The 17,527-nt window shown below is 37.0% G+C and overlaps 1 protein-coding gene across 1 annotated transcript; it reads left to right on the forward strand.

Moving 5' to 3' along the window:
* The first annotated feature begins 3,938 nt into the window (after window positions 1–3,938).
* Window positions 3,939–17,353, forward strand: slc16a1a (solute carrier family 16 member 1a). Its single transcript, XM_056270356.1, has 6 exons — window positions 3,939–4,202; window positions 6,805–7,053; window positions 11,917–12,060; window positions 12,528–13,322; window positions 15,388–15,606; window positions 17,251–17,353. Exons 2-6 carry the CDS (start codon window positions 6,837–6,839, stop codon window positions 17,301–17,303), a joined length of 1,428 nt encoding a protein of 475 aa, XP_056126331.1. The 5' UTR covers window positions 3,939–4,202; window positions 6,805–6,836; the 3' UTR covers window positions 17,304–17,353.
* Window positions 17,354–17,527: the final 174 nt, after the last annotated feature.

Below are 17,527 nucleotides of genomic sequence, written 5' to 3' on the forward strand. Positions count from 1 at the left end.
AGCACAAGTGACTTTATAAGGCATAAGATCAAGTGTGCAATGAGTAAACAGAGCTAATGCCACCTCTCCACTGTGAAAGCCATTAGCAATGACATTACTGCCTGCTAGAGCACTGGTGCAATTTAAGAGTATTGCAAAAATAAATTTCAGAAGATCTGTCCGGCCATTAATGTAACTGCCCTACTCCAAATAATAAAGTGTGATCTGAAATACAAATAAGACTTCATACATCAGAATCTACTAATGTAACATGTATTTCCTCAGCTCATTGGTGTTTAATTATTGCATATGTAGCTCATGTGTGGAAATACAGATTGGATCAGCGTGTATGCAATCTGTTTGTGGATGTATTTGCAATTATCCCAATGCATTGCATTCAGTTGTACAATAAGCAATGTTGACTCCCTAATCAAGCATTGATGTGCATGGTTCAGTGTGCTGTGTGGCTCATTTGCTTCTTATTTCTTATTCTGTGTACATACAATGCTCGGCTGGATGGAGACTTGAACAGACAAACATTAGCTGTGTAACATATGTCCTGAACCCCTGTGATCTATGTCCACCTGGCCAGAATTGACCCACAGTGGATTAAGAGATCCAAATTGGCTGTTTGATATATGGCCAGTCCTTGTTAACAGTGTTCCCTCCTGTCAATTCTCTCCATTGCTTTCAAGGTCAACCGCCCTCTTCTGCTGGACAAATCAGAGAGCTTATAATCAGTGATGCTCGCACATACACACACTTTCAAACTCGCTCATGAGTGTGAGCGTCAATGTTGAAAAATATGTGACACTATGTGTTTTAACATGACTGTCTCTAATTTATTTTACATGATATGCATGAAGAAAATATGAAATTCATCCCTGTTTTGTCCTAATCATGGCCTTATATCTGTGATTCTATTTTCTTCTTTTCTAGCTTGTAGAAAATACATTTTATTGCCAGCAATTACTGATTCATGATTGTTTGTTGTGGTTTTGACTGCAAGACCCTGAAACAGATCAATATCAGACTTCACATCCCAGACCAAGACTTGTTGATTTATGAACTACAGTAAGTAAAGACAATTATTGTATCCATTTCTAACAGTTTCATGTTGCACACTGAAAAACATGATCAAATCAGTAATCTGTTTACCAGTTATGCCTTTAAATATGATATCAACGTGGAGTGACGTGCATTTAGTTTAATACCAGTCAACTTAAATAACACTAAGCTTTCTGATTGAATTGTCATGTTTGTGATGAAATTGCAATAAGTAGGTACAGTATAAATGGATGCCTTATAATGATACTTTATCGAAATGCAATGACATATTAATTTATTAACACTTTCCCTGCCATTGAAGGAAATTTCCGTCATGTATGATGGAATCTGGCCCCAGGTGTAAATGCTAATCTGTCTCTCACATCTTTTAATTGAATTTCTCTAGATGTTACAGCAGGTGTAAATGAAGCGAAAGATATCAGGAGTTGTAGTAGACGGAGAACTATAAGCCAAGACTTAGATCAAGATGCCAAGACCACAAGATCAAGACACCAACTCTGAGATGGCACTGATCCAGGTGACTAGTGTTAAATCCTTACTGCTTCTTAACCAATTCTGTCACTTTTTTTGTCTAACATGTTTCACAAGAGTGATGACAATTAACCTCACTGCACACCAAAGCTAATTAGAATTTGTGAAGGTCAAAGTCTCCCCTACTACTTCTTAGCCTTTAGCTATGAAGTGACACACTTGACGGTCACAGCAGCAGAAATCTGTGACGTAAAAAAAATAGATTGAAAGAGACAACCAGACTGGCGGTCTTTTGAACCTCCTCTTTCCTATAAACTCCATATATGACCCCATTAGGAGTGTCACACAGCACTTCCTTTCACATTAAACCATGATGTGTTGAACAATAGAGACCTCGACGGGAGAGCACAGTCTAGTTTATTCTTTCCTGCCTTTTTCGTGGCATGTTTATTATCACAGCTGTTTACACACGTGCATGTGTGACCATCAGATCTTGTCGTTTGGGCGTAGGAGCACACGTCACAAACTGCTCCTCCCGTGCCTGGGCTAAGCACAAAGCTTCCTGAGATGAAGAAGAAATCTTTTTATGTCACTTTTGTGGAGATTTTACTACGCAAAACAGAGAAAGTAAATACAGTATTTTGGCTTGGTGTCACGTCCAGGACACAGTCACTCTGAAATGAAAGAGTAACTACGCCTTTGAAAGTCACAGAGAGGAATTGGGGGGAATGGTTTGTTTTACGGTTTGAGTCTGCTAATACGTGGAGCGGAACATTTTCTAGTTTTATGAGGGAAAAAACTGTAGTGAAATGATTGCTTCAGTTTATTCTCACTTGGAAAATATGGCTCAAAAGATTGTCACCTTTGCTCTTCGGTCCCTGGTCTTCTTGTTTAGAATGAGAGACAATGAAGGCTCTTAAACTTAATGTCAATTTATTCATTCTGTAGAATATTGGGTACAATTGAGATGCTTCTCTCTGAGATGCTAAGTATGAAAACGAAAAAAGAATGGGTTTTAGGGTTGTGCAACATTCTAAAATTAATTTAGCCTGGTTAAAACCAGACCATTCTCAGTTGTAACTGAGTTATGGTCTGGCAAAGCGTCATAGACAAATCATTTCCAGAGGAGCGTCACCAACGGACGTCGCGGATAGACCTAAAACCAATCAGAGCGATGAAGGAGATGACGTATGCAGAGCGGCGGAGGAACATCTCCGAGTGTTGTTCTTTGGTCGGTTTTTAACTAAAAGGAAACGTTCAAAACGCTTAAAACAGACGCGATAGCTGATTCGAACGAGTGATGTTCGACGGCGGCATCCATCTTTGTAATGTAGGCTACAAAATCTGCTTCAAAATCCCAGCGCTGTCGTCATCGTGTAAAGCCCGCCCCAACGTTTCTGATTGGTGCCTCGATTTCGACGGATTGGAAATGGGCTTGAATGAGCTCTTTGCCAGACTAACTTTCAGAGCAAATCTAAATTTGCCGGAAGTTGTCTGGGTTTTCCCAGGCTAAAATGAATTTATAATTCCCTTAAAATTCCAATTAGTTCTTGATTTAAACATTTGAATTGGGTGTAGAAATATAATTAGAATTAAGGAAGTAGAATTACAAAGAAATCGTGACTGCTGTAAGATAAGTTTTTTAAATATATATATATATATATATATATATGTATCATTTTTTTTTAATATGAATTACTCACAGTATTATCAAATTGTATCTGAAAACGGTGTGTTGAATAATTGAATTAAAAACTTTTTGATCTTTGTTTATAGAAATATTTAGTGACATATCAGGGAATAAGTTCTTCTAGATAGACACAGACAGACATGAGTATATAGACATACATTTATAGATGGATATCTTTTTGCTTCCATTTTTCATCTCATGTAGCTTATAGTATTGCAAATGATTCTAAGAAATTTCACTACCTTGAACCACATGACAACATGACTTAGCATTTTATGCAATCTTTCTCACAGATGTCAAGTGATTAACATTGTAAACAACTGTTGTGCTCAAAGGAAAGGATTTGACCCTTAGGAAACTGTGAGTGTGTGATGGTTTTTGTGCGTGTCACGTCTCATGTGCAGCTACAAACGCTCATCCTTATCCTTCAATCGGGTCATGGAACAAAACACAATGACTGACAATAAGTTACATGAATCAGACCTAATTATACATTAGCATGTAGAAAGTATAATAGCGTGGCCTATTATGGGTGTTTGTTGACATTGGGTACATTGACACGATCAACAAACAACATGCTATCTCAATGACTCCATATTGAAACCTGCATCCTCCAAAGGAGACCTCAACAGAGTTCTAAATGGGTGGCTTAAACAAAGAACAAGGAGGAGGAGAGCAGGGACACAAGTGGGCATGGTGGCAGACATCAAGGAGCCAATAGAAACCTATTTTGAGTTTTCTGTAGACATTGGGGGCCAATAAGAGCTGGTTTCAACTCAGTTAGACACAGTTTCACAAGGCTGACCATATCACAGGCCTATAGCACTTTCAGCAGTTCATTTTCAACCACTGTGTTTTTCCTCTGGATTATTCACATAACTAGAGACTTGCCTTGACCCAGTGTGGTCCCTTAAAATGCTGCTTGCCGTCACAGTGGAATAGAAGAGTACTTTGGACTATTTTATGCAGAGAATTTATAGACTGTGCCAGAAAGGTAGGAGCACTTTTGTGTGGAATGTGTGATTCTAAGCTTGAATGCGCTAAAATGTCTAGCCTGACGGCGTGTCAAGGACCCGTTTTACCTGTAAAGTGATTCATTTCATTCTCACTTCTTTTTAAACCATACAGCACTTCAGCTGAAAGGAGCGATATGCTCTGCCAACATGATCAAACTGTCAGATGGTCCAAATTCAAAGTGAACAGCCTAGTGATGTAATAATGGCTAAATCCAAATACATTTTGTAACAATTTAATAAAAAATTGTATCAATGACGAGATGTTAAGAGTGCTTGTATGAATTCAGATAATTCTGCCACATTTGAAACGGTTTACCTTAAAAATTACTATACGCCACTCTGGAATACTAGATTCTGATTGGTCTGTCATTCTGGAGGCAAATATATTTGTATATGTAATAAACTATATTTTGAAATGTATCACAATTCAAAACTTTAATTCGTAACAATATTTCACAGTATTACTGTTTTTACTGCATTTTTTTGTCAAATAAAACATGTTTACACCTGGTACTAAGATGCATTTTGGTCGATCTGATCACAAGTGGACGACACTAAATACAAGTGTAAACGGGGTCTAAAACATTTTGAGGTAGTCAAAAAGGCATTCGACCGGATTGCTTTCGTATAGTGTAAATGCTCATGTGGTCGAATGCGTTCGAACAGCAGCAAAAGATGCATAGTCTTTGCCTACTGACCTAATGTTAAACATTATGGGAAGCACGCTAGCCAGACAGGATTTAAACTTTGTCGGCTGTTGACTCAAGTTTGGTTTGAAGATGAGAAACGTACCAAGCAATGCCCTCTCACCATTCCTGAATAAAAATAAAAAAAAATAAAAAAAACATACATTTACCCAACCTCCCCTCAAAGAAATCAGGACAGAAGTGGTTAAAAGAGGACAAAAGTGACAGATTGACCAAACCACATCTTAATACCAGGTGTAAACAGGGCCTAGGAGACTTTAAAAAACATTACAAAAATCGTACCGATCCCATACTTGAAAGGTAGTATAATTTCATGTTCATTTGTTTGGTAAGTAGCCATGTAATATGGAGGAGAACGTACAGCCAGCCAGTCATTATCACAAAATAAACCTCTTCAGGGTGATGCAAGACCCTCTTTGCATTGGGGTCCCGATTGTCTTGTCTGGGTTTGTTTTGTGATAATGACTGCACATTGTTGTTTTAATGAGAAAGTTGTTATTAAAAAACTATCTAGCAGCTAATGGCAGGGTGCCCTGATGCCTCAAGATCATGTTGTCTGGGCTAGCAAAACAAATCCAAGAGCACATGTAGAGGCTTAAATGCCAATGGGGGAAACAACCTGATATTGGTATACGATGCCTCTCTCTGACATAAACCTCTGATCCTCCTTAAATAATGTAAGTCACATTTCCATTTTGGAGGGAATGTTCGCTTTAAAAGCATCCTGCTGTGGCTTTACAAATACTGGTTGCACTCAGGTCGGCTTTGAGGCTTTAATATGTAAAGTCACCACGAGTATGTACCATCTACGTTTCCTTTGAACGGTTTTCTCCCACATGTATGCACAATGATTTCTTGGAGCTTTTGGGTGTGATTCATGTTTATTGATGTGTGATGCTTTGAAGTTTTAGGTTTACCTTTAGAGGACTAGTTGTGCAGAAAATGTTGTATTTCCTGCCCATGAATTGAAGTATTAGAGGTGCTATAGCATGACTATTACTCATGCTCTGTGTTAGGGATTTGAAGAAACCCCCAACATAAGGTGTTTAACTTCAGCACGTAACTCATCCCACAGCGCTTGTGCCTCAAACACGAATGATACCTCAAATGATGCGGTTGAGGAGCTTTTCTGACTTTAGACTCACGTTTCTCACCTTTTAGATAAATGGATGAGAAAATCCTATAGAATTACATTGAATGAGCGACCTAAGCCATATAGAGACCAGAAAACCCATAGCAATACACTAAAAACACTATAAATATAAAAAAAAAAAAAATTATGTATGTAGTTGAATGTATATTGTTCAAAAGTTTGGAGTCAGTAGTTTATTTTCCCTCAGCATTTGTATTCAACATATATTCAGCAAATGTATCATTGTTTCCACCAAAATATTAAGCAGCACAACTGTTTTTAGTATTGATAGTAATAAGAAATGTTTCTTGAGCCTCAAATCAGCATATTAGAATGATATTTGAAGGATCATATGACACTGAAGACTGGAGTAATGATGCGGAAAATTCAGCTTTGCCATCACAGAAATATATTGCATTTGAAAAAGCATATTAAAATAGAAAACAATAGTTATTTTAGAAAAAAAAAAGAAAAAAGTTATTTTAAATTGTAATGATATTTCTCAATATTACTGTTTTTACTGTTTTTTTTATCAAATAAATGCTGCCTTAATGAGCATAAGACACTACTTTCAAAAATATTTTTAAAAATGACTGAGCCCGAACTTAGTTTTTTTTTTAGTTATTTAAATATGCAGTCAAAATCCATGTTTCTAAGGCTCATTATGAAAACATTTGTTTTAATGACCTAATTGTTTGACCTTGAACTCTTTTTCACTGACCCTTTTCTTTATTTCTTTAGAGAGAGAGAGAGCTTTGTAAACACCTGGAGCTATGGCACCTGCTGTTGGAGGTCCTGTGGGCTACACCCCTCCTGAGGGGGGCTGGGGTTGGGCCGTGGTGGTTGGCGCCTTTATTTCTATTGGTTTCTCCTACGCCTTCCCAAAGTCCATCACTGTGTTCTTCAAGGAAATTGAAGTGATCTTTGATGTCAATAGCAGTCAAGTGTCCTGGATCTCTTCCATCATGCTTGCTGTCATGTATGGAGGAGGTAAGCGGTGTCTTCCTGCTCTTTATCCTTTTGTCTTCCACTCAAAACTCTCAAAAACTCTAAATATCATAAAAAAGTTGTTTGTGAATTCATAATGGTTTAATTTCGTACAAGACGTTTGCACTTATTTAAATCCGAGTTGCTTAATACAGTAATAATGTCCATGAGTCACTGTAAATAATGCTGTTTTATTGTCCATTCAAACCAGTGGTGAGATCATGGCACAGGTAATGAAGGCACAGTTTATCAATGGATATTGCGTGAGTGAAAGACCCTTATTCATTTGAATGTAGAAATGAGAGTCATGCTAGACAAGGCTTAGACATCAGCCACCGGCTTCTTTGCTGAGAGATTGAGCTATGAATGGGCAACTCTATCTCCCTCTGGAGTCTTTCTTCTCAGTCAGCTCTTTATTCTGCAAGTGTCAGATGTTTTCCTTGGAGAGAGATGAGGAGATGAGACGCCTAACTCAGGAGTCACACAGACTTGTGATGACTAGCGTCAATAGCAAACTTGTCTCAGGAAGTGGAGCACCACCAAATGATGTCAGCACACTCACATAGGCAGACTAAATTGCACCTTCTCCTTCTCACGCTACTGAGCAGATCAAAAATGAGTTTAAAAAATATCAACCATTACAGATAATATGAAAAAAAGGTTTGAATGTTTCTGACAGTATGAAGCTAGTTTTTAGTTATAAGTCAAAGTTTTATTGCAAAAGCCAATTATACGATCAGTATGGCTTGTGTGCATGCTTTCACACAACCTTTAAAAGAGGCAAAAATAAATACTATTTTAAAAAATATTTCCTTATCCTCGTGTCGTTCCAAACCTGTGCAACTCTCTGTTCTCTGTGGAACACAAACCAGATGTCAAGATGTTTTGAAGAATGTTAAAACTCTTCTTTTCCATGCAGGGCAAGCATACAGTGAAGTAATGTAAAGCTCGTTGAGTCGTTGTCCATCATTTTGCGAGCAGTTGTTGATAAAGAAAAATGTCACGTCACAATATTGGAAATATTTCCGTTTTAAATAACGAAGGCGAACCAGTCAATATCACACAAGCAATGTGCAAACTTTGCGCTATAGTTATGCTGGTGAAGAAGTCTCAAACCTAAAAGTTGGTTTTGATTAGGAGAAAGCTAATCTAGCATCTTATCATTGCAGAGCAACAGTTATGCGGTGATGCACTATGAAATGATTGCGGGGCAAATAAATTGTAATATTAATTTAATATTAAAAGTAGCCTAATAATGATAATAATTCAGATCATCGCAGGCTGGACTTCAGATTATCATCATTTTTTATTATTATTATTGTTAGTTCTGATACATTGGGATTTTCCTTTCTTTGAAAAGATTTTTCCTTTTTTTTTTATTGTGGACACTCAATCTGTATTTCACTGTCCCACATACTTCCGTCAAACTTGAGCTTTTGCCCTCACATTTGTCTTGAGAAAGAATAAGGTGGTCGATCTGGATGTGTTTTTGAAACACAGACCTTTCGGTTTATGTCAGTGGGGTTGACATTATGGCCAGGAGAACTCGTGGCATGTGGAAGCACATGACTTTACATTTGACCTCATACTCCTACACTGCCCCTTCTGGCCCAGCTGACCTAATTCCCAACTGGGGGCAATACAGAGCACATGACCCAGATGATCAAAGAACCAAGCACTCGTGAAAAAATCCAAGCGTTTTGTTCTGAACACAATGATGTACTGAATCGTAGTGCTATGGTTTGTACTAACATATTTGCAGGCAAGACATAACTGTGTGAATATTTTATGCTGACTTATGCACATCAGAAGTCTGTGTAGCAATATTCCATATTCCCAATAGTTCACATGCTCGCAAATAAATCAGAATGGCATTGTTTTAGCATCTAGTTTTACGCTGTCCATGACTGACATGTGTTGTGGTCCCCTTTTTGCTGTCATTTCCCTTTCTATCTATCTTCTGATGCCCCCTCTGCCTCTTTATGAATTCATCCACTGTCTCACCCACCCTTTGCAAAGAAGTCTGAATGCCCTCTAAGCTAAATACTGTCAGAAGGTGTTTGTTTATTTTCCAGGGATGTGTTGTTTTGGCATTCTAGGCCAAGACATCTTCCTACATAGACCTCTAGTGCTTTTAAGCTTGTTGTCGTGACCCAGGCAGCCTAGAGGTAGTTCGCCTGGAGCAAGAGAGGTCCAGATATGAGAATATTTACATGAATGCAGACTGATCTGATATGTCAGGAGGACTAGGTTTTTATTTAATGTCACCCAAGGGCTTAGTCAGTGAATATTCTAATTTAAAATCACTCTGTCAGTACCACATTTAAAGTCATGTTAATATAAATTAATTTGATGTACTGTGGTTTTAATACCAAATCTGCACAAAAGAAAGAGCACAGAATGTAGTAATGCTACAAATTACCCTGAAATAGTTATGCTAAACTGTGCCGTTTCACAAAATAATGACTGTTTTCATACAGGTTTCCTGATGACTCCACTTGTCTGCCATTGGTTGGTCAAATAGCCGGTCTTTTGCAAGCATTCAAGCTCATTTGTGAGGAGTGTTCATTCACATTTATCTAGGACTGCACAATTAATGATTATCATGGTATGGCTAAGTGCAAATATCAAATCTCAAAAGGCTGCAATTTGGAAACAAATATATGCGATGCGTGTTTCAGAGTGAAGCGTAGCACTGTGTTCTTTTACACGCAAGCAGCTCATTATCTGCCTGTGTTTGCAGCATCTCAGAGTTGCTTGGTTTGCAGTAAATGCTGTTCCACACAAACTCAATCTCTGCTGTGAGATAGGGTTGCTTATAACGTGCCTTTTGGAAGCAATATGTGCAAGCCATCTTTCCATACTTGTAATAAGATGCGCTTATCAACTAAAGAGAAGCTTTAAGGGCTTACCTGTCAAAATACAGGTTTGATGGTATAACGTTTAAAAATGATTATTATTATAACCATATGATATTTAATCACAACTTTTTGGCCAAATTATACAGCCCTACGAACAAGCACAGCAAACAGAATGTTTTATTTAAATTGCAATCGATATTTTATCAGAAAAAAACAAGTCAGTCTATTGTACTGGGAGGCTGAAGACGTGCTCGCCATCCCTCCCCGGTTTTCACATGATTAGGTGGCTTCCTTCCTACATTCATGATAGGATTTGGCATCTGTACATGGAAGACTTAAAACACGCACGTAGCTACTAATACCTTTGGGATCACTGTGTTTGCAGTATCAGAACACATTAGTTTGGATTGGCGCTTGCCATCACTCCCTGGTTTTCACATTTTGGCCAAATTATACAGCCCTACGAACAAGCACAGCAAACAATGCATTTTTTATTCAAATTGCAATTTTTATCAGAAAATCGCAGTTACATTTTCCCCACAAATCGTGCAGCCCTACATGTATATAGCCTACTTCTCTCATATTTCTTATAGAGTGGGAATGTTCAAATTTGGTTAAACTACTGGTATTATAGTTGTTGTGGGGTAAACCAGGGATGTAACCTGACACTAATGAATTTCCGCATTTATAAATGTGTTCATGTTTTCTTTCGTACATGTTCGCACACAGTGACTCGCTCCCCCACTGTATGATGTGGATTAGAGAGGCAAACAAGGCAGTCTATTGTACTGGAAGGCTGAAGACGTGCAGGCGCTCGCCATCCCTCCCCGGTTTTCACATGATTAACAGGCTTCCTTCCTACATTCATGATAGGATTTGGACTCTGTACATGAAATGCTTAAAACACTCACGTAACTGCTAATATTTTTGTAATCACTGTGTTTGCTATTGCAGGGGAGTATATCAGAACACTTTAGTTTGGTTTGTTTGGGCTAAAGTTTGCCATAGGAGTGAAACATATCTGAATTATGATTTAGTAGAGCATGTCTTCCAGCCACTGCATTTCACAGGTAACATCTTTTCCTCAGTTAACTGGATGATGGTGAGAAACAGCAAAATCTGCAGTTTGATGATTACTGCAGTAATATGCAATGTCAAATTCTATTGTTCTTCCTCACAGAGCTGCAATGCCCTCTAGTGGTCTGAACAGAGACTATCAACTTTCACCATGAAATCAAAATATTTATTTATCCTTTTTCATTTTGAGTATACATTGCTGATGTTATTGTGAACAGTTAATCTATGCATAAAAGAAAATAGATGTACATCTTTGTAATCTTTCATCATAATGTAATAACTTGCTCCTATTCTAAAACATCGTTCCTTTGATAGGCCAAGCCATCTTTTTTTTTTTTTTTTTTTTTTAATCCCATCAAATCCCAATGGATAAAATCAAATCATGGGTTATATTTTCACTCTCTCTTGTTGAGTTTCCTGATAACTTGGAATTGGCTGTTTATTGAACCATTGTTCTTTTTTAGTTTGTAGCTTGATTTTTCTTTACCACATATCTTATACTTATTCTCAAGCATACGTTTCAACAGCCCCGTTATCTTCTTGGTAACCAAGTACACTAACTTTTGATAAAGCTTTACTTCAAAACAATCCTCATTTAATCTAAAAATCTCTTCTTTTTTTAAATTCACACAAATATTGCAGTGGCGTATTTTATCATTCTTTGTTTAGTTCATTGTATTTTAAAATGTTATACTGTCTTAGATTATATTTAAAGATTGTATTTAAAGTATAATCTTACTGACTTTGAAGATCATTTTCAGAAATAACATTTAAAATTGTCTTAAAATAGGAAATAAAATCTCTTTCTGCTTTCAAATTTAAAAAAAATATATATATTGAATGTGCAATAATGTTTTTGTTTTTATTTATTTTTGTGTGCGTGTGTGTGCAGAATCTGACAGCTTGTATTTCCACTTTTTGTTCCCAGGTCCTGTCAGCAGTATCCTGGTCAATAAGTATGGAAGTCGGTCCGTTATGATTTTAGGAGGCTGTCTCTCAGGAGCAGGGCTCGTCGCTGCCTCTTTCTGCAATACTCTTGAGGGCTTGTACTTCTGTGTTGGTGTTTTAGGAGGTATAAATAAAATCAAATATTTTATTGTATTTTTTAAAATGGTCAAACGTTATTTTAGGTTTCCTGAACTAGTTACATCAAAAAATTAGTAAAATGTACTTATTGTATTCATATCATATCGCAATACACTTTTGCTGCTATATTGAGGTAGGATACCGGAAAGGTTAGGGACAGGTTTGGTGGTGTGGTAAGGCAGCTGTAATTATATGCAGTTTATATATATATATATAAGTACAATGTAAAACCATGTATGTGCTCTATAAGTGTAATGTATCAAATTATTAATTTAAATGTAGGACTGACATATTAGTTAAAGACATATATAGTGGGACCTTTTAAACATAAATCGTTGCACTTATCCCATGACATTTGTAGTAATGGCACTCCTGTTGATGGCACACTCCTGTGACACATTTTAATATCACCCTGGGCAGTTTTCTTTTTTTAACTGTTATGATGTTTTCCAGGTCTGGGACTGGCATTCAATCTCAACCCAGCTCTCACAATGATCGGAAAATACTTCTACAAAAGACGCCCGATAGCTAATGGTATCGCTATGGCTGGTAGCCCAGTCTTCTTGTCTACTCTGGCTCCTTTAAACACTTGGTTCTTTGAATATTTCGGCTGGAGAGGGAGCTTCTTGATTCTGGGTGGACTTCTGCTCAATTGTTGTGTAGCTGGATCACTGATGAGGCCAATTGGGCCAAAACCCCAACCTGCTGTTAAAGCTGCTAATAGTAACAACAGAGCTAGAGAGCAAAAGACCATGATAGAGATCATCAATGGCTTTATCGATCTGACACTCTTCAAGCATCGTGGCTTCTTGCTTTACCTATTGGGTAATGTGGTCATGTTCTTCGGCCTCTTCACTCCTCTTGTGTACCTCAGTAATTACGCCAAGAGTAAAGAAATTCCCAAGGAGAACGCAGCTTTTCTGCTCTCTGTCCTGGCCTTTGTAGATATGGTTGCACGGCCTTCAATGGGAATGGTCGCCAACATGAAATGGGTGAGACCAAGAGTGCAGTACTTCTTCGCCGCAGCTATTTTCCTTAATGGTGTGTGCCACCTGCTTGCCCCTCTGTCCACAGACTACTTAGGGTTTGTGATTTACTCTATTTTCTTTGGGTTTGCCTATGGCTGGCTGAGCTCAGTGCTGTTTGAGACTCTCATGGATCTCGTAGGGGCTCAACGTTTCTCCAGTGCTGTGGGACTGGTGACGATTGTGGAATGTGGGCCAGTGTTACTGGGGCCTCCTCTACTAGGTGAGTATGGAGTGTGTTTACGTCTCATATTCAGGCAAATCAAATGGTTTACTTTATCATACATGCTTGTTTTATGACCTCATATTAATTGGGAGACTAATTTGTATAAGTACAAACATGATATGTAATTTGTCACACAGCAGAAGCATTTAAATTGCCCCATTATGCTTTTTTCGGATAATACCTTTCATGTAGTGTGTAATATACTGTAGGTGTTTGTGAATGTAAAATGTCTGCAAAGTTTTAAAACATCGCAGTGAATGACAAAAGGAGTTATTGTCTCCCACAAGAAAGTACCGATTCTGAACTGAATCTGATTCTGAAACAAATCTTCAGTAATTCCAGCCTTCATACTCGAATCTATGTAGGTTTGTAAAAGATTTGCACAATGCCTGCCTATGATCTTCATTGGATGCCCATGAACAAGGGCGCCATCATTTCATTTCATATGACTGTGTATCAAGTGCTGAGGAAATCTCTGGAGCTGAAATTCAGATATGGTAATGTGTGTTCCGTTTCCGACATCTGACCAATCAGAGCAGAGTAGGATCTCTAAAAGGCGGTTTTAGAGGGACCCAATCATTGATCGAACCATTTCAGACACTGTGAGGTGGTACTGCAATGTATATTATGAGAAAACTAAAGTGCTGCTTTCTTTTTTTTACTGTGAATTCATGTACAACCTTAAACAAAACAAAATTAGGAACTTTTAAAATTGCACAATAGGTACGCTTTAAAACGAACCAGTGAAGGCAAAGGGTAGTTAAAATGTTTTGTTTTTTACTAAGAAATTACCAGTCAAATGAAATGACCTAAGAAATTAATTTGGTAACGCTTTAGATTACAATGACCTAAGAAATTAATTTGGTAACGCTTTAGATTACAGCCCGGAAAGTACTGTGTAATTAAGAGGAATTTACAGAGTAACTTTCGGTAATTATAGTGTACCTATAAAGTACTTACATTTAAGTATAAGGGGACAATATGTAAAGTTTGGGGAATAAAGGGGTAACAACCAGGAGAATTAAAAAAATATTTATACTCTAAGTATTATAGAACTAAGGGGTACTTATTCTACTATTATGAACAATCTTACATTTGGGAGCAATTTAGCGAGAACATACACTGCGTACCTTTTTGTAATAATTGTGTACCAATACATACTGCATAGGCTTTTTTTAAATCACAGGGTACATATCTTTGTTTATTTTTTATCGCAAAAGTGCAGATGTTTAAGTTTGGCTTACATGTTTCAAGGCAAGAAAAGCTAAGACTAATGCAATTTTTTTTAAATACTGGGAAATATATCTTGTTTCATGTGGTTACAGGGTAAGTGGTGCTTGTATAATAAGTAAAGGTTTTCGAGTCAGTGATATAAGATTGTGTGTATGCATTTGTATTGTACTTACCCTGTAACTACATGAAACAAGAGGGTAACAAGCACCACTACATGAAACAAAAGTCTTTCCCCAAAATTTAAGCAAAAGTTGCATTAGTTTTCGTTTTCAGTGCACTTTTGTTAAAAAGATTACTTTATAAATGCATAGATATGTACCCTGTAATTTTTATAAAGCCTATACAGTATGTACTGGTTCACCATTATTTCAAAAAGGTATGTTCTTGCTAAATTGCTCCCAAATGTAAGATTGTTATATCATAATAGTAGAATAAGTACCCCTTAGTTCTATAATACTTATATATAAATAATTTTTTAATTCTCCTGGTTGTTACTCCTTTATTCCCCAAACTTAAAATATTGTTCCCTTATACTTATATTGTAAGTATGTTATAGGTACACTGTAATTACCAAAGGTTACGCTGTAAAATTGCTTTAATTACGCAGTACTTTCCGGGCTGTAATCTAAAGCGTTACCATTAAATTTCCCTAATACATTCAGGTTAATATTAACCTGAAATCCTGGTGTTCATTAAAAAAAAAAAAGAAAGAAAAAGTATTACCTAAATTTTAATCACTTATATCACATTTTGTTGATAATGGTGGGTTGATGGATCCCACTTGGATCACTGACCTTTTTTTTTATATGACAATTGTCTACACTCACAGGGAAGTTCAACGACATCTACCATGACTACAAGTATACTTACATGGCCTGTGGATTTGTCCTGCTGGTTGGCAGTTTGTTTCTCTTCATCGGAATGGGCATCAACTACAGACTGCTGCATAGAGAGGCAAAAGAGGAATCCAAAAGAGCCAATCTGCAGGAGGAACCTGGCAAAGTTGAAGATGCACTGAAAGCACCCAATAACAACACTGCAGAGTATGGTGTGTGACACTGGCTGATTTGTGTGATTCTGGGTGATCCTTTCATTTATACACTCTCCACATTGAAGATTTAGTTACAGACATCCATCTTTGGCCTATTCAGATTACTGAGACAGTGATGCAAACATTTCAGTGCCTTGCATGAGTGCACACTGCACAGTAATGCAAATTATATTTTTAATTTTATTTTTAGAATTTAACTTCAGTTTAAAAACGTTTGCTTAACATTTACTGTAGGACAAGAATTGTGGCACGTCTATTTTGGGGTGTTTTATGTACGCAGTGAGTGAAAGATTAAATCAGTGATGAAAGGAATTCATTTCAAGAAACAAACGTTGCCTTCTAACAAAAAAGTCACTGGAGTAATAAAAAAGCAGTAGATATACAAATAGTGTATGTTGTTAAATATATGCACAAATGAAACATAACTTGGTAAATATTTTCAGTTAATGCATTTTGTCAGTATCCATGCACACTTGCCAATGACTGTTATTTTGTGTATTCTTATGTGTATGTGCATAGCAATGTAGTGATGAAAGATTGTTTGCTTGTTTAAAACTATTTAAGTCCAACCACTATTTGTGTAGGCTATAGCCTAAAAGGTAAAATTGTTCTTGAAATGTAAAATAATTTACTATCAGAGACAATGTAAATAATTTGTATTGCAAAACTGTTATAATAAAAAAAAATTTAAATAAGAATATTGTTTCATATCACCTTTCAAGTGCTGGGTGTTAACTTCTGTGTTCTGTTGAGATTTACAATGATGTAAATCTTATTTTTTCTCGTTTACTTCTTTTGCAAAATGTTTATCTGACCTAAAGTCAAAGCCCATTTGATATTAGCCTACCCTTTGTTGGATGCACCTTTCATAAATGTGACAGGAGGTATCCACAATAAAATGTTCAGTTGTGCTTTTTGGAAATAATTGGATTTTCGAAAAAAAATACAATAAAAGAAGAAATAAACAACTGGCAGAAGTTTATCTCTAGACCAATCAGAAAACGTCAGCATGAGAATTCAATGCGTTATGTTACCTTGGGTCTCTGAGGCGCCGAAATGTTTGAAGTATTTGCAAGCTTCAAAAATACCTTTGAAGCATGCCATAAAGGCTAAAACTGTTAAAAAGGTTTTGTAATATTTTGGAAGTTATGACTAATATGGGGCAACCGTGTTCATTTCAGCTACTGCTGTTGCTTAAAGTGAATCTCATCGCGTGCCTGGAGCAGCGGCGCGCAAACCATTTCAAAATCGGCGTCACGCGAGTCAAACAACTGACGTCAGGTAAAAACCGTTGGTTAACGGAGTCGTATCAATCATAAAAACAGTTCAGAAAGAGTTCGTGTGAATTGTTTAAAGGTAAAATGTTTTTAAATTACGTTTAATTACGTAAACATAGTTTATAAGAGTGGAAGAGTAACGAAAAATTGATCACTTGGATCATTTGTAGGCTAAGGAATAACTTATAGCTTACCGTTTTTACGTCAACTGTCTAACGTTAAACATTTTCGACTTACTTTCTCAGCTAGCAAGTAACTTAACCGTTCATGTTATCTCAAAGGGGGAAAGCCCTGAACAATAAAACTATTCGGTATACAGTTCTGATGATTTTTTCAAGTGCTGTTATTTCGTTTGACTCCACAGCATGCAAAAACCATTCAACTTCAAACTGTTGGTGCCCCCAAGAGCTCATTTGAATCAAGTGTATGCAGTGAAGCCTCAGGAAACAGGCTTTGAAGAAAACGGGGTTTTTTCTCCTTCTGATCAGGTTGGCAAACTTGTAAATTCTCTGTTTGTGCTAACGTTACGTTACAATGTTGCTATTTGACCTATGGCCGGCTGCTAAAACTGCTGTGTGAACTTTTAATGAATTAGAATGACAGGCTAGCTGCTAACGTTACATGTATTTTGTTTGTAGAGT

Source organism: Rhinichthys klamathensis, unplaced genomic scaffold, assembly GCF_029890125.1.
Source record: "Rhinichthys klamathensis goyatoka isolate OS25496 unplaced genomic scaffold, OSU_Roscu_1.1 h1tg000303l_1, whole genome shotgun sequence".
In the NCBI taxonomy this organism is placed as follows: Eukaryota; Metazoa; Chordata; class Actinopteri; order Cypriniformes; family Leuciscidae; genus Rhinichthys; species Rhinichthys klamathensis.

What these genes read in the sequence shown, in the direction of transcription:
- slc16a1a (XM_056270356.1), top strand. Translation starts at nt 6,837, where the DNA reads ATGGCACCTGCTGTTGGAGGTCCTGTGGGCTACACCCCTCCTGAGGGG. An exon ending in CTGTGTTGGTGTTTTAGGAG is followed by an intron (nt 12,061 to 12,527) that starts GTATAAATAAAA and finishes GATGTTTTCCAG; the next exon opens with GTCTGGGACTGGCATTCAAT. An exon ending in ACTGGGGCCTCCTCTACTAG is followed by an intron (nt 13,323 to 15,387) that starts GTGAGTATGGAG and finishes CTACACTCACAG; the next exon opens with GGAAGTTCAACGACATCTAC.